This window comes from Seriola lalandi, unplaced genomic scaffold (assembly GCF_002814215.2).
Source record: "Seriola lalandi dorsalis isolate HSWRI2012SDOR001 ecotype SW California unplaced genomic scaffold, Sedor1 jcf7180002054294, whole genome shotgun sequence".
Taxonomy (NCBI): domain Eukaryota; kingdom Metazoa; phylum Chordata; class Actinopteri; order Carangiformes; family Carangidae; genus Seriola; species Seriola lalandi.
The window spans coordinates 73,124-100,839 of NW_019524847.1; the positions used below are offsets into that span (position 1 = coordinate 73,124).

The 27,716-nt window shown below is 41.1% G+C and overlaps 2 protein-coding genes and 1 long non-coding RNA gene across 14 annotated transcripts in view; 2 read left to right on the forward strand and 1 right to left on the reverse strand.

The window, feature by feature from the left end:
* The first annotated feature begins 223 nt into the window (after window positions 1-223).
* utp15 (UTP15 small subunit processome component) lies at window positions 224-6,126 on the forward strand. Its single transcript, XM_023406052.2, has 12 exons — window positions 224-381; window positions 1,136-1,252; window positions 1,376-1,468; window positions 1,655-1,839; window positions 2,480-2,658; window positions 3,129-3,254; window positions 3,390-3,525; window positions 3,659-3,743; window positions 4,423-4,578; window positions 4,808-4,909; window positions 5,099-5,232; window positions 5,390-6,126. Exons 2-12 carry the CDS (start codon window positions 1,163-1,165, stop codon window positions 5,679-5,681), a joined length of 1,578 nt encoding a protein of 525 aa, XP_023261820.1. The 5' UTR covers window positions 224-381; window positions 1,136-1,162; the 3' UTR covers window positions 5,682-6,126.
* Window positions 6,127-6,668: 542 nt separating this feature from the next.
* The window catches only part of LOC111654905 (rho guanine nucleotide exchange factor 28-like), a 39,086-nt gene continuing 18,038 nt past the window's right edge, over window positions 6,669-27,716 (forward strand). For 5 of the 12 annotated variants that reach the window (XM_087173936.1, XM_087173938.1, XM_087173943.1 and 2 more), the window contains exons 1-11: window positions 6,670-6,919; window positions 7,678-7,777; window positions 8,823-8,866; window positions 12,419-12,560; window positions 13,405-13,514; window positions 13,729-13,915; window positions 16,321-16,504; window positions 17,007-17,208; window positions 17,555-17,630; window positions 19,167-19,213; window positions 19,788-19,860. In XM_087173936.1, the coding sequence (XP_087030062.1) occupies window positions 7,744-7,777; window positions 8,823-8,866; window positions 12,419-12,560; window positions 13,405-13,514; window positions 13,729-13,915; window positions 16,321-16,504; window positions 17,007-17,208; window positions 17,555-17,630; window positions 19,167-19,213; window positions 19,788-19,860 (1,099 nt within the window). In that variant the 5' untranslated portion in view covers window positions 6,670-6,919; window positions 7,678-7,743. Of the gene's footprint in view, window positions 6,920-7,677; window positions 7,778-8,025; window positions 8,045-8,822; window positions 8,867-12,418; window positions 12,561-13,404; window positions 13,515-13,728; window positions 13,916-16,320; window positions 16,505-17,006; window positions 17,209-17,554; window positions 17,631-19,166; window positions 19,214-19,787; window positions 19,861-23,306; window positions 23,523-27,716 lie in introns of those variants that run through there. The other 7 variants (XM_087173940.1, XM_087173939.1, XM_023406075.2 and 4 more) reach the window with 5 other exon arrangements.
* On the reverse strand, window positions 13,814-16,009 carry LOC147819132 (uncharacterized). The gene is made up of 3 exons (XR_015437236.1): window positions 15,918-16,009; window positions 14,150-14,293; window positions 13,814-13,953 (listed from the first exon to the last, which is right to left on the reverse strand). It is a non-coding gene; the product is annotated as an uncharacterized LOC147819132 (long non-coding RNA).

The window sequence follows — 27,716 nt, forward strand, 5'->3', positions numbered from 1 at the left end:
TCAAAAGGTAAAATCGATGCAAGATTTCTCTCTCTTTTTTCAACGAAAATGAAATGTGTTTAATCATAAACATTCATACTTTCATATTCATACTTTTGGCACATTAGGCCTAAAATAATAAGAATAAGAAGAAAATGCTTAGCAACCCGTCAGTGCTATGTAAAAAATAAAATAAAAAAAGTTTTGAAATCCATATGTTATCCATAGCGGAAGTAGTCGCGTTTATAATCATGGCGTCCTCCTGTGCACCGAGAGGCAACGTGATCACTCGTTAAAATGAGTAACTTTTGTTTTACTTGGACAACCAATATCGATATCATCTAATTTGAACACATCACAGTTGAAAGAACAAGTTTTCACTCCTGGATATTTCTTTCAAAGGTGAGAATCGTCAGAACGTGGTTTAGTGGAGAATGCTAGCCGGCTAAAGCACACTGTGCTAACTAAGTTGTGCTGCACTGAACACGTTGGGTCTGGTATTTGTCTAATAAACCGGCTTTGTTTTCAAACCAGTAGCCTTACGTGTAATTTTAGCTCTTAGTAAAAGCTTTACTGTAGACATGGTTTATTTTAACGAGCTCTTTATGCACACTTTAAAACTCAACTGAATTAATCTTTTGCCTCGAAATTGTGAACTTGTTAGCTTAGCCTTCTGCATAGTTCGGTGGGTTGTGATGATGTTGTATGTTAAGAATGTGAACTCGCCATTCATTTCGCTGAAGTCGATGCCTTGTTTTTGTTCTTGTGGATCAAGCTAATATTGGCTAAACGATTAACCCCTTAACGACCAGTTTGTCACGTTGATTTCCCCTTGAAATAGCGCAATAGCTCCCTTTTTATATGGGGGGAAAAAAAGCTCCTTATTCTGCGTGAAGTATCATATTCTGTAAAAGTTTGTGCCAGCACCTCATTGAAGCTATATTATCACCATACTCTAGGCTCCCAGTCTTTTTATGGCTTAATCCATCAAATTAAAGCATTATCAATGTCTTGTGCCTCAATTTATACGACCCCTCCCACCAGTATTACTTACTGGTGGGAGGTGGGGTAGAAGAGGTTTAACCAGCCCAGGTGGCATATCTCTATATCTAACCCTATGTTAATGTCTATGTTTGTATGTACTATATCTTCCCAGGTGTAGTATTTAGTGGTCAGCACTGAAATGGCATCATTTAAACCTACGAAAATCCAAGTCTATCCAAAACTTGGAGAGAAAGTCACACAAGACACACTGTACTGGAAAAACTACAAGGTGAGTCTCTTCTACTGTATGCTATTTGTAATATTTCTGTGAGCAAAAAATGTCATGTATTACGTGTGGTATTCATATTTGTTTCACAGTCTTACCAAGGCATCTTTATTTCTTCTCTCACAGGCTCCAGTCCAGATAAAAGAATTTGGAGCAGTCACAAACATCGACTTTTCCCCTGTGGCTCCACATAATTTTGCTGTGACAGCATTCACAAGAGTATGTTGTCTTCACTTCTATCAATTCTGATTTGGTTTTTCAAAAAAAAAAATTTACATGGTATAATCAGTATTAATTCGTAAACTAAACAATTCTGGTTCCATCATTTCTCAATGAATAATCAGCTATCTAGTAGGCAACATTTGTTTGAGATTTCTTCTCATTCTGACGCTGGTTTCTCTACAGATCCACATTTACGGGCCGTTTTCCCAGGAGCCTGTGAAGTCATTTACACGGTTTAAGGACACTGCATACTGTGGGAGGTTTAGGTCAGATGGTCAGCTGCTTGTGGCAGGATGTGAGGACTCTGTGGTCCGGTTGTTTGATGTCAACGGCAAGGTGGCACTCAGGATGTTCAAAGGGCACACAAAGTACGTATCCCACACGCCACTGATTAATTGGGTTTTAGTTGCGCCTTGCCTAAAGGCTGAGTGTCTTTCCTATGTTTTTTTTTTTGTCTGGTGCTCTCATCATTTCAAAATAATTGAAGGAGTACACAATGCCTCATTATTCATCATTATTTGCCTTGGAGTATACTGGTGGAAACGATGCATTGCATATAGCTATAAAATGTGACCAAACAAAAGGAGCAAACATGTTTTCTTAGCATACTTGCTTGTAGTGTTTCAACAGCGTACTTTTTGCTGCATATTACAATTTAAGTTTTCACATTTTCAAATTGTGGAATCAGTCCCTGCCAGTTTAAAAGATCTACAGACTGCATATGCTTGTATCAGCATGCATCATTGTTTTTATGATATTGCATTAAAAAAATATACATTTCAGACCAGTCAGCCACCATTCAAAGCTGCTGCACTTTTCAAGGGCACAGGAGACTTTTATGTTGTAAAGAGAAATTGTTGAATGATGATATCTTGAGTGATCCATCGACTGAAATTCATGATGAGCTCAAGAGTTCTGACAACGTGCAAACTGTCTTACTGACTATAAACACCTCATCATGAAAGAGAACTGATGTGAATATTTGTCTTGTACTTTATTTCTGCTCAGGGCTGTACATGTAACTGACTTCACCTCAGACAGTTACCAGATCCTCACGGGGTCGGATGACTACACCTGTCGACTTTGGGACATCCCAAATGCCACAGAGCTCAGCACCTACCAAGAACACACAGATTATATCCGCTGTGGCGTCACGAGCAAACTCAACACAAATCTCTTCATTACTGGTGAGATGGAAGCTGAGATTTCTTTTGAATATGGTGTGAGGAAATTAAGGACATACAATTTTTGGTTCATTTGCATCAATGGTTGGTGCCTTCCACAATTATTTATATAGTTTGACAATTTTGTAACCAGTTGACTTTTTGAATGGAACCACACAATGGCTTTGAGATTAAAGCAACGCAACAGGCATAGCCAGAATCTACCAATGTATTATTTTCTTCTGTTTTGTTTTCTACAGGATTTTAAAAATTCTTAATATAAATGAAAAGAAAGTAACTTGTATAACTAAACTAGCTGAATAATTAATATGAAACTGTAGTAGCTGCATAAAATCTGAGTAATCACACTCCAAATGCTGCTGACAGAGTACCGCTGTGCATGGAAGGATGAGGACCAGGATGAAGGATGACTTCCATCTGTTTTTCTGTGCCTAATATGTTGTATGTTGTGACTAATGTGTTTTTAATCCTAGGATCATATGACCACTCACTGAAAGTGTTTGATGCCAGAGTGGAAAAGAGTGTGATGACCATGGACCATGGCCAGCCAGTGGAGAGTCTGCTTCTCTATCCTTCTGAGGGGCTCCTAGTCTCTGCAGGTAACCAGCAGTATAATCATAAAATGTACTATGTAACTTGTTGTCATACCATAGACAAAATACATTATATTTACTGATGCTCAGCCAGGACATTAAAACACCTTAAGACCAATATCTCTCTGTCACTCTCTTTAGGGGGCCGCTATGTTAAAGTGTGGGATCTGCTAAAAGGAGGCCAGCCTCTGGTGTCCCTGAAGAACCATCACAAAACTGTCACCTGTTTGTCTCTCAGTAGCAGTGGACAGAGACTACTGTCAGGTTCTCTGGACAGGTATGGGACAGGTGCATGCACAGCTGTGTCTCTGACATGGCAGATGAAGGACAAAATGTTTGAAATTGTGAAAATCACAGAGGCCACTTTTGTATGAATCTGATTTAATGCAGTGCTTGTATTTGTCTTTCAGGCATGTAAAGGTGTACAACACAACCAGCTATAAAGTGGTCCACAACTTTGACTACGCTGCCTCCATTCTCAGTCTGGCTTTGGCTGTAAGAAATTACATTCAACCCTTTTTTTATCATTGTTTTTTATAATTATTATTATTATGAGGTTTCATGTTTGAAGATGAATTAAATGTAGAAGGGTTCATTCAAGTAAGTGAAACAAAATGTATTATTATTACACACTAGTTAATTAGTGTCACCCAACATGTGAAACTCCTTATTTGGCGGACTGTGGTCTATAAATGTGCAAAAAAACCCCAAAAAACATTTGCACAAATTCGTGCAAATACAGAGAGATGAAAAGTGATGGATTCTGTTTCTGTAGCAGCCAACAGAAATATCCCTAACCCTACTGCCAGAGATTTAAATTGAATGGAGAAGAAACAGTACATCCTCTCCTCACGGCGTTGGCATGAGGGTTTAGGGTCTCCAGAACACAATGTGCAACTTCAGATGGTGAACTTTTTTTTTTTCACTTTGGGCTTTGAATTCTTTCGGATTTCTCCTTTCAATCACCACCACCATCTTTGATTTCATAGAAAAATGCACTTCAAAAAGAAGTGCTCTCCCAGGTATATTGATGGTAATATACCATATTGTTACATCAGTCATAGCACAGCATGAAATGGATTTTGTCGGACCCGCTTGCTGCTCCTCAAAGAGATGTGTGAAAAAAGAGTTTGAATTCTTGACAGTAAAAGTATGAAATTGTCTTTCTCCTCAGCCGGATGATGAGTCTATTGTCGTTGGTATGACCAACGGTATTCTGAGTATGAAACACAGAAAAAGCCCAGAGGAGTCAACGGAAATCTCTGGCCAACAGAGGCGAAGACCTTCATATCGTGTTTTTGTGAAGGGGAAGAACTACGTCCCTAAACAAGTACGTTTACATTTAGCAATGTAGCTGTGGTTAACGGTGTGAGACATGATGTCAGGTCTGTTGATGTTCCTGAGTTTTCCCCTAGTGATGATGCATTGACTGAATGCTACAAAGAACAAGGTCAAACTGTCTCACAGTGGTTAATGCCTTTATTTCTATGTAAAGCTTATGTAACTGTTTTCTTTCTGACTATTGTCAATGTATTTCTTGGTTCTACATCTTTTCCCAGGATGATTACCTCGTCAGTAAGCCGGTGAGACAGCATTTGGCCAAATATGACAAGCAGTTGAAGAAATTTAATGTATCTAAGGCTTTGGATACAGCTCTGGAGGTATGCATTTCATGTATTTATAACATTAACAAAAAGATTTTTTTGACATTTAAAGTTCAATTTGCAATATAAAGCAGTTATGTGCTACTTCCCTGTGGCTGTCCTGGATATTAGAATCTGAACAACATTCCTCACACACAAACGTACGTGTCAGCAGAGGTAATAAAATATATTTGATTTTATCTATAGTCATGGACAAGACACAGAAAACCCGAGATCACAGTTGCTGTTATAAAGGAGCTGAATCGAAGAGGAACGCTGAAGAATGCTCTGGCAGGAAGGGATGAACAGGGGCTCGCTCAGTTGCTCAACTTCCTCATAGGGTAAGAAGCAGATAAAACTTCATTACTCAAGGCTTTATCAAGTGTTGACACAGTGTGTTATTGGGTACACTGAAGTTTGTAGTTTGCAATTGTAGATAAAGTTCTGCAGAAATGTTTTGACATGCGTACGCTAAAACTTTTTCTGTTTCTTCTCCAGGAACTTGGTTGACCACAGGTTTGCTCCGGTCCTCGTAACAGCGGCTGAGATGATCCTGGACATCTATCGGCCAGTAATCGGCCAGTCACCAGTTGTGGATCGACAGTTGCTCCGTCTGCAGGAGCTGCTGGAGAAAGAGATCGACTACCAGCAGGAACTCCTGGAGGTGCTGGGCATGTTGGACACCATGTTTGCCTCCGCCCTCCCTAGGAAGGAAGTGCCATGCTCTGCTATCAGCAGATCCAACGGCCTGACTCAGGGAGAAGCAAGACCACAACTTCAGGCCACCTGAGGCTTGTAATTGGGGGGAAAAACCGCTTTAGACTGGGTTAGAGTACCTGTACAACTCTGAAACCTCTTTTTGAAACATCAGACACAAATTTCCTGACATGTCAGGCTACATGTCATCAAACAAACATTTTGGCACAGGTTTTAAGAGACTGACCAATCTGTGGTCTCACTCTGGTGTTTTAACTCGGCGTGACTGACAACCAACCAACAGACAGCAAAGATAACATACATTTAGTGTATGAGGAGTCTTTAAATGTGTGGATGTAAAGCAAGATGTTGCTTTTATTGGAAGTCTTGTAATTACACTTTCAATTGTGTGTGTGTGTGTGCGTGTGTGTGTGTTTGGAAGATTTCACTGTGAATGTCTGCTTTATGTTTTCATAATATTTGCCATTGACAAGTGTTTTATAAGCAGATAAAATAAATCTTTGTAATATTGAAACAGATCATAATTGTGGTCAAAGTGTGAAAAATTGGCTCAGCTCACTGTGATAATACTGATTTCAACAGATATATATATATATATATATATATATATATATTATATAAATATATATACATATTCAATCCCTCTACTTAGTATTTATAAAATGTTGAATTATAAGCATTGAATTATAACATTGTATTTATAAGTTAACATAAGGGCAGTGTTGAGTGTGATGTTATGCACAATATCAGTCAATAGTTCCATGAAGACATTATTATGATGGTGTTTGAACTCATTATCTCTTCATACACCAGTTCATATACAAATACACTAATAACCACTTATATCTGCTTACGGCTACGTCATACTATTATAAACCATTTATTTTTGAAGTGTTTATATTGCATAACTGTTAAACAGGGAGATTTGAAGTGCGACCATTTCAACGTGCAGGGATCATAACTCTGGCCTCCTCGCTGTTTTATCGCCCTCCATTAGAGGTCGCTGTAACCTCAAACAAACAGTTAACTTTCACATATAAGGAGGAATTTCCATTTGAGCCGCAGACGGAAGACTGACAGAAGACGCCGACAGAGGGAGAGGATGCTGTGTCAGTGGAGGGAGGCTACAGGTCAGACTGGAAGCGGCAGCGGCACCGAACAAACGCCCTTTCCCAACCTGTAGCTTCAACACCCACACTTGAGTTAGCGGTTAGCAGCAGGAGGATGAGTCCGAGTTGAGGTGCTCTTGTGTTTTGCTAGATTCAAGCGCGCTGCCAGGTTTCCTCTGCTGGAGTTTCAGCTCCTGTGAAGGTAAGCACATCAACCATATTTAACCATTTTTTTCTACTTTGTTCAACCTGTCTGTTTCCTATGATGTTATTGACAGTATGTCAACACTTTGGATGGTGAATTATAACCCTATAAAGAGAGCCTCTTTTTTCTGCGGCTAAATAGGTCAACATTAAACTATGAGTTAAATTCATTTAAATAATATTAAAACGCACACAAACGTGTCCAGAGCTAGACTGTTGAGTTTGTGGTATTTAATGATAAATATCCAGTGTAATTCCAGTAATATCCATACTGTAATGAGCAGTTTTGCTGTGTCATAAAGCTAGCACACTTCCAAAAAAGTCCTTCCCTCTTGGTTTGTTTATGCCTTACCCTCAGTATAATATTTGGTCTAATATGATAAGAAATATGTACTTATAAAGGTAACTGCAAAATATAATGTAATTTCATAGAGAACAACTGCCTGAAAAATGGTTGCTGTGTTTAAGACCTTGCTGTTGTGTCCAGTTTAGGAAGTGGCCACTGATAAGGAACAGATCTGAACCCTGCAGCACTGAAATCAATAGATCTCCTACTTTAGCAGAAACACACACACACACACACATGTGAGAGTACACTACATATCGTCTGCATATCAGATCTGGGCACATTTGATTTTATGGTACCGTCTCTATGCACCGAGGAATAAAGTTTCATCATTAAAATCATTATTCACATACTTGGGATCAAAGGATTATCCTGTCTCATCGGAGGACCTTTGACTCTGCTTGGCACAGATAAGGTTTGATCATCTCTTTAGGATCAGACGAGCACGCAGAATAACCAAACTAACCAAAGAAGTAATGAGCAGTTGCGTGACTACAGTGGCAAGAAAAAGTAAGTGAGTCCTTTGGCGCTATCTGCATTTATGTATAAATTTGTCTTAAAATGTGCTCAGATCTTCATCTAAGTTACAATTATAAACAAACAATACATTTTAACAATAAATTGTTTTTTATTCTTGTCCATATGAAACATTCAAAACAATCACAGTGCAGGCTGGAAAAAGTATGTCAACCCCCGAGGCAAATAACATCATCAAAAGCTAATTGGAGTCGAGAGTTATCAAACCTGGAGTCCAATCAATGAAACAAGATTATAAGTGTAAGTTAAAGCTGCTTTGAGTTGTTAAAAAAACACTTAAACAAGCTGAGTTTACTATTCACAAGGATCATCTGCTGATGTGAGCCGTGCCTCGCAAAAAAGGGATCTCGGAAGACTTATGATCAAGATATGTTGATTTGCATAAGGTTGAAAGAGTTACAAACTCATCAGCCCACAGTCAGACAAACTGGTGCATGATTACATGGAGCATGGTGTCCATGGAGGAAGCTTCTGCTCTCCGAAAAGAACATCACATGCATGCCTGAAGTTTGCCAAAGAGCAGCGTAACACTACTGGGAAAGTGTTTTATGGAGTGATGAAACTAAGGATGAATTATTTGAGGATGTAGCGCAGTGTGTGGTGTAAAAACAACACTACACACCAACATGAAAACATCATCCCAGTGGTGAAGTGCGGTGGTGGGAACATCATGCTTTAGGGCTGCTGGGCCTGGACAGCTCGCCATCATTGAGGGGAAAGTGAATTCCTAAGCTTAGCACCCAGCACCGTGAATGTGTAGTGTCTGTGTTCATTAAAGACACGAAAAATTGTAACTGTTTGTGTGACATTAGCTTTAGCACGTTTGTGTTTGTTAGTACTTGTTGTTTAGATGAAGATCAGATCACATTTTATAACCAATCAAGGCAGAAAACCAGGTCATTCCAAATGGTTCGTTTACTTTTTCTTTCCACTGTACACTCAGTGTGAGTTTTTCTTTTTTTTTTTTTTTATGTGTGTGTGTCTCTCATATATTTCTGTCTAATGTCTTTGCCTGCAGTTGCTGTGCAGATGGAGCTGAGCAGGAGGAAAGTGCCTCTGTATGTGAGTATGTGCTCCAGTATGCAGTCAAGTTTGAGACCAGCTTCTCCATTTAATCTCGAGAGTTAGTTATCCCTCTGCAAAATCTCTGCAAATTGGGTTTGGCATTCATTGACAGATCAGCAGCCTCTTTTATAAAAACCAAAAGTCTGTGGCAGAGATTTTCTGTCCATCTCAAGGCCAAAATATAACAGCAAATAGCATCTAATATCTGAAGGGATGCAAATATTTTCTGCTCGTGCATCAATATAGTACATGTTTCATCCACTGAGCTTACTGTATGTACAATTGTATAAATGAGATTGTATTAAAGAGTTGACACTGGGGTTGATGAGGTCACCATGATGACGGGAGACTGATGTTTTCCACGCTGATCAAACAAGGATCTTTATTGGTCTTTGTATGGAACATTTCTGGGTTTTGCTGTTGGATTATTTAGAACTGAATCATAGTTTCTTATGGAAAAAATAACCTTATCCATCAGCACAACAGTGACAATAGCAGCCTGGCACTTGTGTAGGTAACTAGCAAATCAGTAACTCTGTGATTCATTCACAGCGATGTTTTTTATTTGTATTTTACTTTAGTCACAGTTGGAAAGGAACTTGTGTTTGCTATCAGTTTGATTTGTGATGTGGCTGGTAATGTTAAGCCTTTGAATGGATCTGTTGTCTGTGAGGTCAAACTGTAGTCTAACAGGGCAGGACTGCAGTCAAACATTTTTCTGTTGGTTTCAGTTTGGGATCTTAACAATGTACTCAAACATTAATATGAACTAATGCTTTTCTGAAGATCAAAGGAGGAACACACTGCCCACTTCGTATTCACTCAATCCTAATTTGACATGTTTTTGATGCTCTTTTGCTTTTACTCAAGATTACCAAACTTTTATTGTGGACACACCATCTGGGCCATTTCATGTAATGAAGCACCTGCTGTTCAGATACTGCGCTTGCTTTCTATAGAAGCCCACAAATGAATGAATGAATACATTTATGCAACATTTCAGTTTTAAAAGCAGATGATAGCTTGTAAAACTGGAGAAAATTAACCAGCGTTTTAACAGTCATGTTAGCAAATCTGTGAGGCTCGTAGCAAAATGCTAACACCAGTGTGCTAAAATGGCCACAATCACAATACTAACTGATGTTTAGCAGGTAATGTTCATCATCTTAGTCTGTGAGCATGTTAACATTTGCTAACTGGTACTAAAACGTAATGCACAGCTACGTTTAATGGGAATGTCATTAGTTTTGCTAATGTGTCACATTTAAATCATTTTTGACCTGCTGGTGGTTCTAGAAGAAACGTTACCATTTATTTTTGATTCATCCTCAATTCATGGATTGAGATATTTCACTCAAAACCGTATATGTCAAACTGCTGCTGACGTTAGAGGGAAATTCAGGTATTCACCAAAATCTTTAGGATACGTTATCTGTGAATCATGAGTGTTTGTGCCAATCAATCTAGCAGATGTTGAGATATTTCACTACTGTAGATCATTGAAAATTCTGACCTGCTGGTGGCTCTGGACATTCAAAGTTTGTTGCGGTCCATTCTTCCTCTGCGTCTGCAGTCCCCACTGTTACGCCCAGTGTTTCGTCTAGAGGCCACGGCGTCATTAGTGGTCAACATCTGGTCACTCACACAGAGGTGAGGAGTCTTACTGAAGGCACAGGAGAAGCTGTGCAGATATTACAGAATTTGTGGTTAACCCGATTTCCTCTCTTAATCAAAGAAGGGAGGGAGAAAGAAATGGATGAGTGAACCTGAAGGAAGGATTAAGTGAGACGGAGAGACATGGAGACAGGATTACTCACAGTGTCTCTATCTGAGACAGAGAGAGGAGTAAAGCCCGATAGTGGTATTGTGTGAGAAATCAGGTCAGCTGTTGACGTGACGCAAGGCTAATAGCTAGACTTTTTTAAGAAACACAGAGAGACTGCTTATAAAAAAGAAATACCGTCACTCTTAGACTCTTATACCATCCAACACTAATCCGGGATGTTCATTGCATTTCAAGTCAAGCCTTATAATTTACATTTTTGCTGTACCTTTTTTCACGCAACCTGTCTCTTCCACTTCTTCTTCTTCAGTCATTCGTTTGATATGTTTCCCAGAATAACCCACACAGTGTGTCTTGTGGCTTCACTGCTATTGAGGACAAACTGATATCTTCTTGGTTCTTGGTGGCTTGACTCTAAGAAGCAGGCTAGTGGCCCTGGATGATGTTTTTATTCTGAGGGACTGAAACAAAAACCTGTGTTGCCAAGTGGGCAAAAACCAATCAATGCTGCTTTTTGATGTTTTTTATAATCAATATCCTACCAAGGACTGGTTCTCAATGAAATCAACTCATTCTTTATTGCCTGTTCTGTTGCACTGGGTGCAAGGGAAAGTCCATCCTGAACTTTTTTTTAATATATATATATATCAAAAATACATAATGTGAGAAAAATCATATTGTGATTTATATATTTTGGCAGATATTGCGAGTACGGTATGAGTCATGTTTTCAGTTGGAATAGTCATTTTTACATTTCATTTGCGCTGAAGAAAATATAAAAGTGATGATGATGTGATATTTGCTCCTTTTTCATTTATGATATGTTGTGACTCATTTGACTTTTAGCTATAAAATTGCAGCACCTGCGATTTGGATTTTGCACTTGGATATATTGAGATTTTGATAAGATTTCAATTAATTGTTCAGACCTATTACTAACGTACTGTAGAGGTGTGTCATACTGTATTTGCTAATATCTAATTGCTAATATCACACAAATATACTTGTGCTTTTTCAATTTTTCTTAAGTTCTGTAGTTTTTAATAGCTCAGTGCTTCTCTGTATAAAGGTTTTTTCACACTTATTGAGAATGTCAATACCAAAAGCAGGGATTGAATGTCTGGTTAGATTCTGTTACCTTTTTACTTAGATTGAAATCAATATTGTGCCAGTTTAGACAAAGATCACATGACTATTTGAGTATGGTATCAAAACTCTATTACTCTGGTATTAGTCCAGTATCAAAAACCTCAACCAATACCCAGCCCTAGATCGATCAACTCAACCTGACGTTCTGAAGTGAGGATTAATAGTCCAGTGAGGCAGACATACACAACATGTTGTCACACCCACTTCTGACCTACACAAAGTTTTTTAAAGGGTACCAGTCATATCGGTACCCTTAAAGTCACGTCGGTTCTGGTTCATATCGGTGTGACTGTTCTGCCCTATTCCGACTTCTCCTGCATCAGATCAGGAGTCTAAAGTGTTCTGGTCTGTTGGGATCAGGGCAGGTCTTTGCAATAGACACTGAGACATTCCTGCTTTTATTGAGGGGGAATGTTTTATTGTACCCTCAAGAGGAATGCTCTCAGGGGATTTGGTGTGCTTCACAGAAATGTAGAACACGACATCAGAATAGAGCCATACTTTAAAATGAGCCTGTATCTTTAGGAATAGAAATATTTTTTGCTCTCTAGCATCTTTCTTCTTTATTTTCTTCTTCATTTTTTCCTCTCAACCTCTTTCACCTTTCTTTATCTCAGGGCCAGGCCAAGGTATTTGCATTGCTGGAGGGTTTAGACTCGGTGCCAGAGGATGCAGAGGTCTACGTTGTTTTGGAAGGATCCACACTGGTCCATGTCACCAGGGCTCAGAGTGACGTCATGCTCTGCTTTATAGTGCCTGGTATGTGTGTGTGTATGTCTGTATGATATGTACTGTATTTCTGTGTTATTGCATTATGCATATGTTGTCATTTCTTTTGTGGTAATTTGCTGTGTTTGACCTACAAATGGAAGAATCTATCTAGAAGAATATCTTCAGAAGTTAAACTGCACATCCTGACAATCCCAGGTTTTCCACTCCTGTCTGTTGTGAACCGAGGAGCAATATATCACCATTTTAATCTTCACACACACATACACAGTCTGTGGGTTGAGGTCTGGAAGGACACAGAATCTTATCAGCTTCCTGTCAGGAGGGAAACAGCACCATAAACAGTATGTCAACATTACTGAGCCTCTGTGTAGACTGACACAGACAACAGGCAGTCCTGCATTGTTGTGTGCACAAACCTGATGGACTATTAAAACCAGGTTTCCTTCTCCATCAAAAAAGAAAACATTCTTTTATTGACATACAAAAAGAAAATCTGAGAACGTGTTTAATTACACTCAAACATTTTCTTTAGTTACTGAGGCTCTGGGCTGAAATATTTAAAGCATCGTTAAAGTACTCTACCAGTGCTTTTGTATTTTTGGCTTGTTACCTATGCTTGCTCATTTGATACAGGCCGCTTATGTTTTTATTTAAATGTTAGTTCATTTTGTTACGGTTTGAAACAGACACTTGAAAGTTGTTTGAAATATGTAATCAAATCACTTTGGGCATTTTGTCTGCTGCATTTTTGTTGCATTGTCGCAGACAGAGTTTTATCATACAGTGGATAATGGCTACATGAGTCTCATATTGTAAAGAGGTATAAATCTGTCTGGAGTAAAGTCTGGCTTTTGCTGTGTTGTCTCTTTAGGACATAACTTGGCTGAGATGGTCTCTGTCCAGGCCTACCTGTGCTCTGAAACCACACCCCTCACCTGGGTGGGTGGGGCTTCACTGGAGTATGTCCAAGATGATGCTCAGGTAGGGAAGCCATACTAATAAGATCCTATACATTGCACGCAAGGTTCTGTATTCCCCGTTAAAAGATTATCTGCTCGTACACAGATTAGTGTAAAATGAATCACTTACATACCTCAAATAAAATCATCTGTGGTAATTTTGTCATTACTGTTTTTTAGCATTGTTTACCGGTTATCACAGTTTTGCATCTTATTCACGACTGCTCTGTTCTCAGGACCTTGCAGAGCACCTGGTGATCCATGGACATTGTCTGAGCTCCACGGATCACAAGGAGCTGAGAAGCCTCTTCAACCTGGGCCAGGAGAGTTCTCGCTGGGCTATGGATCGTCGCGTGGCCCTGGCCATGGCCAACCTGGATATCCCGCGACGCTGGAATGTCCTGGGGAGCCACAGTGGAGACGGTGAGAGCAGGATTATCTTATCCTGCTGAACGGCATTCCTGCACAGATATGTTGATCAAAAGCAATTTGGGTTTTATTACAATTTTATAACAATGTCAATAAAACGTTACAGTGCAAATTGACAGTTGGGAAAGATTTAATAGGTTGAAATTGGTTTAAAAACAGACACAGTTGCGTCTGAAGAGGGACTTATCATTTACATGTCTGTTCATGAACAAAAATTCTTGAGCGCACTTAGCGAGCAGAGAAGAGGTCTCAGCATTGTGCTGGAAACTTGGAGCCAGTGCTGTCCAAGGAGAGTGAACTCCTCAACTCTTCTTCCATCCACTCTCCTTCTACTTTCACCTTCCATCATTCCCATTTTCCATGCTCACCGAGCTGAAATCGGAAGTGAACACAGTCACATGTCTGCTCCTGTCTAATTCATCAAAGCCAATTAAGCAGCGTGTAATGTGGTTAATAGAGCCTTCCCATCTGTAAATATCCCTGGGCAGAGCTCAATAAATCTGAGGACGAGTGTGTGTGTATGCAGCCTGTGTGTGTGTCTGTGTGCGTGTGTGTGTGCTGACGACCATGTATACTAGATGCTACTGTCTGTTCGTATTATCTGAGTTTTCGTGTGGGGCCACCTACATAAATAACAAACTAGATTTAGTGTTAATATAGTTATGGCAGTCTGTTTCATCGCAGCGTCTCCCACTAAATGTCTGCAGTTAATTCAATAACACTGCTCGTTATGACATCACTGTCGTTGATGCTGTATGCGACTGAATTATCAACCCCCAACTTTCCTCTCATAGTCGCCGTTTCTTCACATTGCATTCTGCGTTTTTAAGCCGCTGGAGAAAACTCATTAATGTCACAAAATCAAGAGACGGCGCCGGAGCTGAGAATTATTGTGTCCTCTGTGGACTGAGAGCAGCTCTGAGAAGTTCAGCATTAAATTTTCAGCTGGCAAAAGTGTTAACTTACGAAATCTGTCTTTATAGCTTAACAAGACCTGCACACTGCTGGATTTTTGGATACAGAATATCCTTGGACAAAGAGAACTGAAGTCTATAAAGTAAATCTAGGTTTGCTTTCACCAGTTCTTTTCTGTTTGTTTATTTTAAAGTAACCTCACTTTTGCACCAGTTTGGAACCATGCATTGCTATGTGTGTGATATGTGGGTGAGAAGGGCTTTTATCCTTATGTTTCCTAATACTTTCTACTGCCCACTATAACACAAAGGTAAACAGGACAAGACACATATTTGTTTAAATAATCAAAAGAAAAGTACTTTCAGTTTAGTTTATATTTGACAGATCCCACATCAACACCAATATGTAAAATTACATCCTCCACCTTTGTAGTTAAATAACCCACTGCAGTGAATATCAATTGGGGAAAAATGATTTATTTTTGTGTGCTGATTGTGTTTGATGGTCGTGTCACTAAGTAATATCCTTCAGTCAGTGTAGACCGTACGACCAGTGTTTGTTTTCTAATGTAGTTTTCCTGTGATTCATCATGATGTTTGACTCTCTGCCTCCTGCCTCATTTTAGCAGTGTTAGTGAGTGATGTGCAATTGAGTCAGACAGCATCTGTCTGGACTCATTGTACCTCCTGTATGTGACCGCAGAGCTCTCTGAAAGCTGCCGCACGCTGCTTATTGTCATTCAAGTCAATGTAACTCCTGCAGTTGCTTTTATAATTTCGAGTTATTGCAGTTGCTGCTGAAACAAAACAAAAAGCAAACGTTATGGGCTTCATCAAACCGGTAATGACTACAGGGTTTGTTTGTAAAGGCTTGTATGTTGTGTCTGTTATTTTGTCCAGCAGCCTGGGAGTTGCTTTTATGATGATATTATGATTTTACCTTGACCACAGACTGAACTGTGTTATCCATCTGTATACTTTTTAAAGAACAATGCAAGAAATGGAAGAGATTGGAATATTTTAACATTATTGTGAATTCATGCTGCACCCCTTAAAATAGAACTGTACATTTCCAAGCTTACCAGTTGCTTGACTGTGGCTGATTTCCTGCAGGCCAGTTACCTGGATACAGATCTCGCTGGAGTGCGGTGTGTGGCAGACACAGAAATAAGAAGCTATCACCACTTTGTTTGAAAGCTTTTATTACCTTAAAGTAGGTCAGTGGAGCAGAGGGATCCAGTGCTGTGCAAGAGGAGAAATCAATCATTGACATCTAGGTTAATTATCATGGAGGTGGTTATCAAGACAAGAATGTTGGCATGTTCGTTTTCCTCCTATTTTTCTCACAACCTGCCTCTCACTTGTTTTTTCTCTTCTTGCTGTTAATCTCACCTCCCTCCTCCTTTTTTCCATTAGCTCCCTCTGCATTCATTTAATCTGTTCAGAATATCATTTATGTTATTATATTTCTCCCCTCATCTCCAGAGCACAGTCCCAGGGAGTCCCCCCTCCACCTGGCCGTGCGTTGGGGTCTGTGTCGGCTCGCGGAGCTGCTGCTGTGCCAGCCGGGGGGTCTGATGGCTGTCAGTCTGCCAAACGAAGAGGGAGTCACGCCGATGCAGCTGGCACAGGCAGCGGGCAACACCGAACTCCTGGAGCTGCTCACACAGTAAGCTCATAAGCTCCAGCAGGGCACTTCAGGGAGAGACACTGACAAATGAATCACTGTTCTCCTGTAATAGTATGCGGTTTGTGCAGAGCTTTCCCACTCACAACAGCAAGGGAAAGCAGTCCAAATGTAGAAACAATTTGGTTTTAAGTCAGCACTTACCCCAGATAATCTGCATTCTTTAGATTCTCACATACTGTAAGTATACTGGTTCGAAGTACAGTTTACGAACACATAAAATGCTAAAAACCTGTTACCTGTCAAACTGAGGAATGTTTTGTGCTCCATCAGTTGGGCTCAATCTGGATCCATAAATCTTTAGCACAGCTTTATAGGCCTATTTACATGTCCTGAAAAACCAGGAGGATCACATTCACTGAGTGACAGGACTTTTAGAAATGAGTTGTGTATTCTAATCATTCTTTTAATGATAAAAACAGTATTATCTAAGAGTATTTTTATGGGATTTGTGATTTAAACAAATCCACCTGTTGTGCTGCAGTCCACCCAACCCTCTAGCTACACCTCCAGCAGGTCTGTCCCAGGTGTGGGCAGACCGGTCCAGATTGCTGAGGTTCTGTCATGACACGGGGAACCTGACTCTGACCATCCGGCAAAACCTGAGGTGGAGCTCGGAGGAAAGCCGGCATGCAGACATCCTGCTTCTCAGAGACCGGCTCAGAGATGAGGACTTCCTCAGAGAGGTGAGCGAGCGAGTGTTGCCTGATGCTTGTAAAGAGTTCTTTACATCAGTAATATCTATAAGCTCAAGAATTGACATGAAACAACATTAATGATTATGATCAAGTATTAGAATGAACCTGTTATTAATATGGACTTAAAAATCACTAATTGGGTCTTTCTAAGGGAATTTCATGCATTAACAGACACCGTTGTTTGCTGCAACTGATTTGCCTGAAAGTGCTGTTAAAATAAAGCCGGATGGGATTGTGTAATTAAGTAAGCTTTGAGTCAAAATCAGACTATCTGCGGTTTGTATATGTTATTTAATGTATATCTTCATTCAAAGCATTGTCTGTTCTCCATCAGGTGAAAGCACTAAGGAGGGAACGGGTGGAGACCCTCTTAGGGAAGGAAGAACTAGTGGATGATCCTGCAGAGAACGGTATCATACCCTCCCTAATCTGCTTGCTTTGTGGGATTTGGGAGGCTTGGTGAAACTAAGCCATCCAATCTAAACTCTTCTCTTTTATGTTGCAATGGGCTGCAAGGAGGTTATGTTTTCACCCATGTCTTTTATTTGTTGGGCAGAAAATACTGGACCAATTTGTACTGAACTTTGCAGAGGGATGATCCAGGGAAGAACCTGTTAAAATTTGGGGCAGATCCAGATCTTTTGCTATAAATTTGAATTATTTTCTCAGAAGTGTGGTGTATGTTGTTTGTCATTAGCCTTGGCTTAGGTCTCCACTCTCTGAGTGCCCCTCTAGTGTGTTTGTTCTAGTGTTTAATGAGGCTAGATGCTATCAGGCCACAAGACTGATAGGACTGTACTGCCCTCCTCTGGGGGTTTCAGGGGCTGCAAGTTTGTGAAAAGATCCAGAGAACAACCAACCTGTATGTTAAAGTAATGCTGACAGATTAGTTTATTAATAGATGATGAATGATTAGTTGATTGTGCTTTATGATTGTCATTTATTAAGCAATAACTCTTGCTGTTTGAACCATAAACCAAAGAATCAGACAAATGTATATTTTCACCTGATGATGGAGCTACAAGATAAGTCTGGAGACCACAAGAGTCATATGGATTATACAGAAGGAGACATTAGGATACATTGTCTGGTGATCATGAATATCTGAACCACAGTTTGTGCCAATCCATCAAGTAGCTGTAGATGATATTTCACTGGACAAGAGAAAACGTTGACCTGCTGGTGGTGCTAGAGGAAAAGTCAGGGGATCAACAAAGTCATTAGGATTCAGCCTCTGGGCATTCACAGCAAGCCAGTGAATAGTTGTTAGGATGTTCAGTCAGAACTAAAGTGGTGGACCAACCAACAAACAGACCAAGTGTCATGCTGCTAGCAAGGCTAAAAATACACAGTGTGTCCCCTCTCCCTCTCTGTCTTTCTAGTTCTCTTCCCCTATCTATAGAGCAACATTTGAGGCAGCTGGCATCATTATATCGGTCCTCACTGAATGTGTTTTATGCCATCATGCTGAGGCACAGACAGACCTCAGTCAGATTAGGGTTGTTGCTTCTTATAACATTAAATCTTTTCCCAGCCTTTGCTTTCATTTTATATTCTTCCTGTCATAATTTCTTGTCTCTGATTTTCTCTCCCAACCTATATATCCTTTATGGGTTGCCACTACTTAGCTCTCCTACATTTCCTGCCTTTATATTTTTATGTGACCCCATGCCACACATCAAACCACCCGTACACTAATTTCTGTATGTCGCAGTTTTGTTTCTGGTAAGCGATCATACACTGTGTCCTTTGATCTGGGATGCACATGGTAGTTAAATGAAAACAAAGGAGATCAAGGCCACACGGTAAAGATCCCCCCAGGTTATGAAAAGGAAACAAAACTAAGACTTGACATGGTATTGTTAAAAACTGACAAACATCTGTGCTTACTTGAGTGTTGTTTGAAGTTTAATGGCTGCGTCTGAATATGTTTTCTCCTCTTTCAGCTCTGTATCCTGATATCAATGGAGGAAACTCTGCTGTAGAAGAAAATGTGCGTATTTGATGCATCTCAACAAAAAGAACATACATGCAGAGCTATAGACTGAAATATGTACCAGAATATATTGCACTATTTGTAATTTCCCTACAACTTGTGCTTAAACAACTTTACCTGAGCCAAAACCTTCCAGAAAAATGATGTGCCTTTGTCTATTTTTGCAACAACAGGTGCAAAATCCTCTAATTTCAAATTTTAAAACTCTCAAAGCTCCATTCAATCTCCATGAACATCTGCATTTGCCAGTGGCAACCTGTGGTCGTGGCTTGAGAACAAGGCACTGACTGCTCAATGCTCCACATTGTTTCACTCTCATTGTTAAGGTGTTGGAATTGGCACCTTGCACGCGCCACTGAATAGCTGACTTTGTGCGCGGTCAAGTGTGCATTTCATGTTTTGAGACGTGTGGCATGTGCACATGATTCTGGTTAACCAATAGGACCTGTTTTATGTGATACCAGATGGTTACCTAATTAATCTTTCTCAGTGACACACCTAGGCACTCGCCAAACACTTGCCTTTCCGTACTTAGTTCTGCCCTTGCTTTTGTTCCCTTTTCTTCACTCAGGACTATGAGGAGCCACTAATGTTTTGCCTGAATGAGGAGGACGAAGAAGACGATCCATCGCAGTCTGTCTCTGGTAAAGATTTTATTTTTTAAAGTTCCTTTTTAAGCAAGGTTCCTTTTCTCAGAAGCCTGTTTATAGACGTTGGTTTTAATTTTAGAGCTTGCGGTGCCTCAGCCGTAGATCACGTTCTGTGCAGACTGAAAGTGATCATTGTTGTTTTAGGTGGTGCTATATTCATAGGAAGTTATCCAAGTAGCTTCCAATCGTTAAGCGAGTCCAACTGCAGGAAACATTTCCTTTCCTGAACAGAGCTTGGAACTCAGTTCTGATCCTCGATTATGGCTGTCTACCATCCCCACGGACTATAGGATCACATTTCAGCCCCCAGGCTCGTCGTGCCCCCCCCCTCGCTCTGGAGTTTTTTGGAGCCTTGTCACTTTTACAGTGTTTACAGTGACTGGGAAGGATCCTTTTTGATATGACAAGTAGAGAACATTCCTGTAGGTAACCCTGAGTCATTCTGTTGCTGCCAGCAGTGACAGAGGGAACAGGAATGAATCCTAACTAGGTGGCCGAAGGTGGCTTCACTGTGATCTGCTTCTGGATGGGAGGGAAAAGATTTGAGAGTGGGAACATCCTGTGGGTTAATAATTGGCTTGTATTGCTGCAGAGCAGACTGATGCCTCAGTGTAAGAATGCTGTGGTTACAAGCTGAGGCTTCAGGCTTTATAACACTTGGCACTGGACATCTGCATCTGAACTTCCTGTGGCTGGTGTTGTTTTCCATCGTATATGGTTGAGCCATTTTGTACTCTATGTGCACATGTGCATATGTGTATTTGTGAATATGTGCATATGTGTGTTTGTTGGCCGGTTGAGGATTTTCACATTTTCTCTGTAGTCATTGAAGACCGGCTGCTGGTGACCTCGTTCGATCCCCTCAAAAGCCTTTTGTGGTTCAGACGAGTAACATTAGTCACTTGAAGACTGTTTTTCTTCAAGTTTCCCTTCGAGTTTCTTTCAAGTTGCTTCAAGTTGAATGAATTGCTCAAATAAAAATAAAAAAAGAAGGAAAAAAAAAAGTTCAGACTGAAAATGACTCAGGTTTTATACATGCCATTCCTCTGGGATTACAGCACTTATTTTGACCTTTTCCTCATTAGACATTCCAAAGCTGTCGGGCATTACGAGTGACTGGCAGGCAAAGAGGTGAAGCATATATTGTGATTCCAGTCTGTTTTTATCACATGCAATGTGGCGGCCTTCTTGCGCTAATGCGTCATCAAATAGACAGACAGAACATCTATAGCCAGAGCTTCAGCAAGGGATGAGGAATTTTGAATGTAGCTGTCATGTCCCCCCTGTCTTATTGATGTCAACTCTTTCCGTTCTCCATTTCAAATTACTGTAACTTCACTGGCATGACTGTAAGTAAATACAGTGTTGCCAAAGCAGGTTTACAAGGTTTACAGTAGTTTTACAGTAGTTTAGTAATTCTGAATTTTTAAGAGAAAAGGCTCTCTTTCTCTTTGCGTTTTCCATCCTTCCTCCTCCCTCCCTTTTCCCCCACCTCTGCCCTCCTAATGCCCCCAATATTCAAATACCCCACCCAAAACACACACTCGCACCCAAATACCTATAGAGACACACACACACACACACACACAGACTTATGCACTCATGCTCCCTGTCCCATCCTCCCAGGTCAGCATTTTAATGTGAGTTTAGTGAACAAACAGCAAAGGCCACTTCATCCTGGGAGCTCTGCTTTCCACAACTGAAGAAAGGAGGGAGGTTGTTGTGTGTGTGTGTGTGTGTGTGTGTGTGTGTGTGTGTGTGTGTGTGTGTGTGTGTGTGTGCGCGCACTTGTGTGTTTGAGAGAGGGAGAATGCAGTAGGGAAGAGCGCTCTGAAGGGGACAAGGGGTATGGGGAAGTGAAAAAAGGGGGTGTTTGTGGCTGAATGGGGGTTGCCAGGGCTTTGCTGAATGCAGTTTTCCAGCAGCTTGTTCAGATCCCCAGGGAGAGGAGAGTGGAGGAGTTCTGTATATGTGTGTGTATGTGTAATGGGGTGGGGGGGCAAGAGAAAGGGATTTATGATATAGATCGTTTGGCACGGTGAGAGCAGACGATGAGCGCAGCACCAGGAACGCTAACAAGAGTCCCCGACCCCAGCTGAGGGATCTAATTGGAGAGCGGAAAAAAGGACTAAACCTCACACAGACCCCACAAAGACATCATTAATGTTCACTAGTACATTGCCAACACCGTCCACCACCATTCCCCATCCACACACACACACACACACACACACACACACACACATACACACACACATACACATACACATACACATACACATACACATACAGAAGCTACTTTCTATAGCTGCAGTGTACCTTTTTCCCTCCTCTGCATATACTCTGCCTACAAAACCCTTCTCATCCACCTCTTCTCTCTTTTTTTTATCACATTCCTTCATTTATGTGAATTTATAAACCCATGTTTGGCCTCTCTCCAGAGCGCCTTTGTCTGATTTGTCTCTTAAAACCCCTTCACTATCCATTCTCTCGCTTTTACCACCTCTAGCCAAACTTACTTGTATTGTTGCTGTTGCAAATGGAGCACTGTACTCCTGCAAGTTGGCAAGAGGAGGAAAATGGGGGAAAAAACAGCATGGAAGAAGAAAACAGCAGCGGCTCTTACTGCTGTCTCCATGGTGAGGCTGCTGACCTGGCAGTCTGCTCCCCCCCCCAGACATACACACACACACACATACACACACACACACACACACACACACACACACACACACACACACACACACACACTCCAAACCCCTTTCCCCCTCAGCTTGGCTTTGACATGCTAAAATATAGAGAAAGAGACAGAGAGAACGGAGTGATCGAGAAGGACTCTCTTCAGACGTGGCATCGGGCATGTTCGGAGTGAATGGCTTGCATCTTGAGCGTGGAGTGTGCATCTCTGCAGTCTGGCATATCGCTGAGACAATCATGAACTCACAGGGTTAATGATTTCTCCCGTGTCTGAGACTCACCTCCGCTAAGCTGTCTGCCCTCATGTTTGTCTTCACTGTAGGTTCTGAAGTCACTCCTCTGTTTGACTTTGTTTCTCTGTTTCTTTCCCTCCTTCACTCACTCTTTCCAGCCGCCAGTACCGTCCTCCCCCTGCTCCCGCCAGCTTGTGCTGATCCCTCTCCCTCTCCCTTCGTACTGCATGTGGTGGTTTAGTGACTGAGATAACGACTTAAGAGACCCAGAGGTTGGCACAGATTTGAGAAGATCAGCCAGAAAGACAAGAAAGGGGGACAGAGAGAGAGAGAGAAAAGTCAAGAAAAGGAGCAGAGGGAAAAGGTTCGGTCCCGGCTCTGTCGGACAGTTGTTTCAGGGCTGTGAAGGGGGAAGGGGAGGATTTTTAGGGGGAGGGGTGGTTGGGGGAGACAGAGGGGAACATGCTGGCTCACTCCTGAAGTGTCAGAGTGTCTACAGCGGGGCTCTGGAAAAAGGAGAGCGAGCGCTGCAGCTAGTCTGTTCAGCCGTGGGGAAATGGATGTAAACTGAGGCACTGTTCTTTTATTTATTAAAACACCTTGGGCTGTTTGGATGAAGATTTTCTCGAAAGCAGCAAATCATGGATTCGGATTCGGACTCTCCTTTCAACTACTCCTGGCCTTCTTTTCCCAAGATGAGGATGCGCAGGAAGACGGGAAAAAAAGGTAACAGAGCAGTGATTAATAGATGTGGAGATCTGTCTTTCTCTCCGGTCACATTGACAGTTATAGTTTCGGGAGTTCCCATAAATATTGACTGGGGTAATTTTTCCACTTCACAGACAGAAATATGTGTTTCTGACATGTTTATTTCTGATGTGTCTGACAGACTTTAGGTGCATGTGGATTCATTTCAGAGAGAAAGCTGCTGGCTGTAAACACGCAGATCAGCCGTATAGCTACATCATGTTACAGATGGCAAATGGAGGACTTTACTGCAGACTGGCCTCTTGGCAGACACGTCTCACTGTTCACTGTGGAACAATAAAGTTAAAATTAGACTGTTCCCATTACACATTCTTACTCACAGGCCTCCACTGCAGCACCAAGTCAATCAGAGTGAGATAACTGCATGTTTGCCAGTGATGTAACCTGATATCTGACAGTATGTTGGGGAATGTCAGACGTCCACTCGAGGCTGATTTAGTGCTTTGGGGGGCTTTCGACATCCTTGGTCCACACTGTTGTTTGCATGAATGGAGGAGTTGTGGCCTCATGTGACTGCTGGTGTCCATGAAGTGCAGGGCTCAGGCAACTGCGGTTGATAATCAGAATCAGTTTTTGATCAGGTGTCACTGAAGTTCGCCGCAGTTTGTCATCAATTTATCAGAAACTGAACCAAAATAAAGTTAATCCAGAGGCTTAAACTTGGCTTACAAGTTTGTTGCTTCATCATTAGTCATGGGTGGGCTACAGTGAATACTTAAAATAGTACAAAATGAAACCAGGATGGTTAAACAGTTCATTGCTTGTGTGCAAAGGGTTGTGTGTGTTGGGAAGAGAGAGAGAGAGAGAGAGAGAAAGAGAGAGGGAGAGAAAGAGAGAGAAAGACAGACACAGAGTGAGATCAAGTTACTGCCATGTCTGTGTCATGGCTCAACTCCAGTGGTCTTTTCCTCATCTTTCACCATAAACCTCTGCAAGATTATCCCTGTTATTGCTTCTTAATTGTGATTGACATCGGCAAAATTTTATGCACACAGCCTGTCTGTGCTGTTCAGCTGAAGAGCAGGAACAGCGGGACTATATAAACTTTTTTCAACCTGCCTGTATATTAAAGTGTATTTAGGCATTCCTTTTTTTTTTTCTAGAAGAAGAAGTCAAACTCTGAAGTAAAGCAGCTCTGGTGTAACAACGCACCTGCAGCTCAAGTGAAATGTGATTTCAGGTGTGCAGTGCCACAAGTTTATTTCTTCACTCTGAGGACTGATCGCTGTTCGCTCTGGGTTTACCTTTTCCCGGATCTCTCGGGCTGAGTGACGCACTGAAATGTAAACACAGTGGGAGATCACAATGTGATGCTTGGACTGGGGCTGTGAGACCGCAGGTGTCATAACTCAGAGTAGGTTTGTAGATTTTGGTAAACAATTGCTTTAATGATTTTAACGGCCCTCCATGAACACCTAAGTCAAATAATTACCTCTCTCTGTTAATAACCTCTGTTCTGATTATTTTTCTCCTTTTTTTAGATTCAGCTTATTATTTTTACTCTGCTCCTAATTTCTCCCAGCCCTCTCCGAAACGACAGTTGTTTAGTGCGGCGTTAAAATATGACTTACATCATAAAAGAATGGACAAATAATCCTTTTATATTCACAATAAACAAGCCTAGGTTTACACATTTAACAATTATGATTCTGTGTTTATCTTAAACTTTTTGTTTGGCCATAGAGCTTCAACCTTGAGAAAGAACCCTTGTGACAGCCCTGCCTCCCCCCTTCCCATCCTGCCTTCCTCGATCTCTCTCTCCCAGGGGTGTGCATGGGTTGAAGGGTCACTCTCTGTGTTTAACTGCCCTGTTCTGGAAACCTGGCAGTGACTGCTGTCTTTGTCTGGGCCTCTGTAAAGCTCCGGCTCTCTTCTTTTTCTCTCCGCTGCTGCTCCAGGCAGTGCTACTGTATAGGGTTGGCTCTCGCTCAGGGACATGCTCTGAATATCACATCATTCCAAATATACCTTCTGTGAGCAAAAAATCTTATACAAATAGCCCCACACACTGCTCCGCATTCCTTAAAACTCCCTTTGAAATGGCAACCTGCAGACGGCACTCTCTGTCTCAGCAATAAAGACTGCTTCGCCGGCAGAAAGATTGATTTTGTGAGGTTTTAACTTGTTAGAAATATGAACTCCCTGCTTCTCTGTTATTCCCCCAGTTAACTAATGTTAAACACAGATCGCAGCGCCTGACAGTAATGTTCACTGAGGCGGTGTTTATGGGTCAGAGGTGTGTGAATGATCGGGCCCGTTGCAGCCAGCTGTGGCTTTGGATCTGGCCCAGAACTTGAACTATTAGGCCTGTCTGTCAAGTTCCTGAAGTGGGTTTATATGAAACAGTATCTGCTTTCAAACAGCGGTTTGACCCACATCCAGGATCTGACCCTTTCTCTTGATTTGATGTGAGATTAAAACTAATCCAGAGATACATAATAGAAGGTCTAATATGACTTTGTGCAGGATTTATGGATCTGGATTCAGGTTCATGTTCAGCATAATGTTTTCCGTTGGAACTAAGAGTTTTTTTAGTAACAGAAGAACAGGTTGTAACCTTTCGATTTTTTTTGCCGTTTTCTGCTAATTTCAGGCCATACTAATTTACATAGCATGCATCATGAGAGATCCTTCAGGGATGATGTGGAGTGGTCTCTTTATATCCTGCAGTGGTTGAATTTGAGTCTGTTCCTTTACATTTGATGTGGATGGAACAGGGATCATCTGGTTTCCTCATCAATGTCTGCTTGACTCCCTGCTGCCTCTCAGATTTATGGGACTCACCGCCTTCAGGAAGCTCAGCCAATTGTTGGTCTGATTTATTCTCTGATACAAATGCTGGACTTCTCTTGTTTTGTGTTGTGATTGTAGCTTCAAAACTATGGATTTGTTTTTAAAGAAGACTGTTGAATCTTTTTAGTTTTGATAGCTGCTTGAAGAGTGAAGGTGGAAACAGCAGTGCCAAAGACATGTTTTTGCACCGCTGGCATCATTGCAGGAATGGCTTGGCCTTTGTGCAGTGATACTATCATTACGAATGTAATAATATAACTGAACTAATGAGGCTGCCTCTTGTGGTTAATGTGATGAGTGCTTCACTGTTACTACCGGTTGTTTATGTGATAAAAATGTCGCTTTTTTTTCACAGTGGCTGAAGCTGAAATGTCTTATTCAATACTGCATCTTACATGTGTAATGCAGTCCTTCCTTAGAAGCTTCACTGGAGCACAGAGGGCAGGTTAGAAGACTCATGAGTAATAGTGTAGTGTAATTTGGCGATGGCATTTTCTTAGTCCTTTTAATGACCGGCCAGGTATGAATGGAGTTTGACAGCCTCAACATTTCCAGTGCTTTCTAGACTGGATTGTATCTTTCTCGATTGATTTGTCTTGGTTGAGACAGGAGAGACATTTTCTGATGGTAGAAAATGAGGTAATAAATAGGTATGAAAAAGTCCATAGACAATATTGCTGATTCCTGATGGGTTGAAAAGATTTTGTCAACAACTACACAGGCTGTGGATGAAATACACAGGCCACACAGCCGGTGTGGTGCTGAGATCGGACAAAGTTGGACAGAAACAAGGTTATGTGCTCTAATACCCAGTGGAAGTTACTGCACATCTGGAACTTCACATAAACAAACGGTCCAAACTGTGGTTTTGATCATGCAGTGGTCGTCACAAACACCACAAAAAACCCTTTAAGATTTAAAGTTTATTCTTGACCTTTAAAACGGCAGTTGGCAAAGCAGTCCCATCTCGAGGTCCTTTTAGTAGCTGTTTTGGAGCTTTCGATCATATCACATGATCCTCATCAGGAGATGGTGCTTGCCCAGTCGTCTTTGAAATGTAGACGTTCAAATGTATACGTCTGCTGAGCATTTCATCAACTTTGTGAACATGTTTGCTTTACAGTTGAGGTTCTGAGTTCAGTTTTGACCTTTGAAGCAGCAGATGAGAGAGAATCACACCTAAAGGCCCATTTAGTTGCTGTTGTGGTGCTTTCAATCCTATCACATGATCCCAGAACTTATTTTTCAGTTTTCATTCTTGCCAGTTTAAAGCTCAATTTCAAGTCAGATTTTGTGTTTTATTCAGGGCGGTGCATATTTGGTTTCTATTTTTGCTGAGTTGAAATTTTTGCTCCACAA

Excerpts from the sequence above, each read along its gene's own strand:
- utp15 (XM_023406052.2), top strand. The coding sequence starts at position 1,163 with ATGGCATCATTTAAACCTACGAAAATCCAAGTCTATCCAAAACTTGGA. Across the intron at positions 3,255-3,389 it reads GGGGCTCCTAGTCTCTGCAG|GGGGCCGCTATGTTAAAGTG; the intron begins GTAACCAGCAGT and ends CACTCTCTTTAG. Across the intron at positions 5,233-5,389 it reads TTGCTCAACTTCCTCATAGG|GAACTTGGTTGACCACAGGT; the intron begins GTAAGAAGCAGA and ends TTTCTTCTCCAG.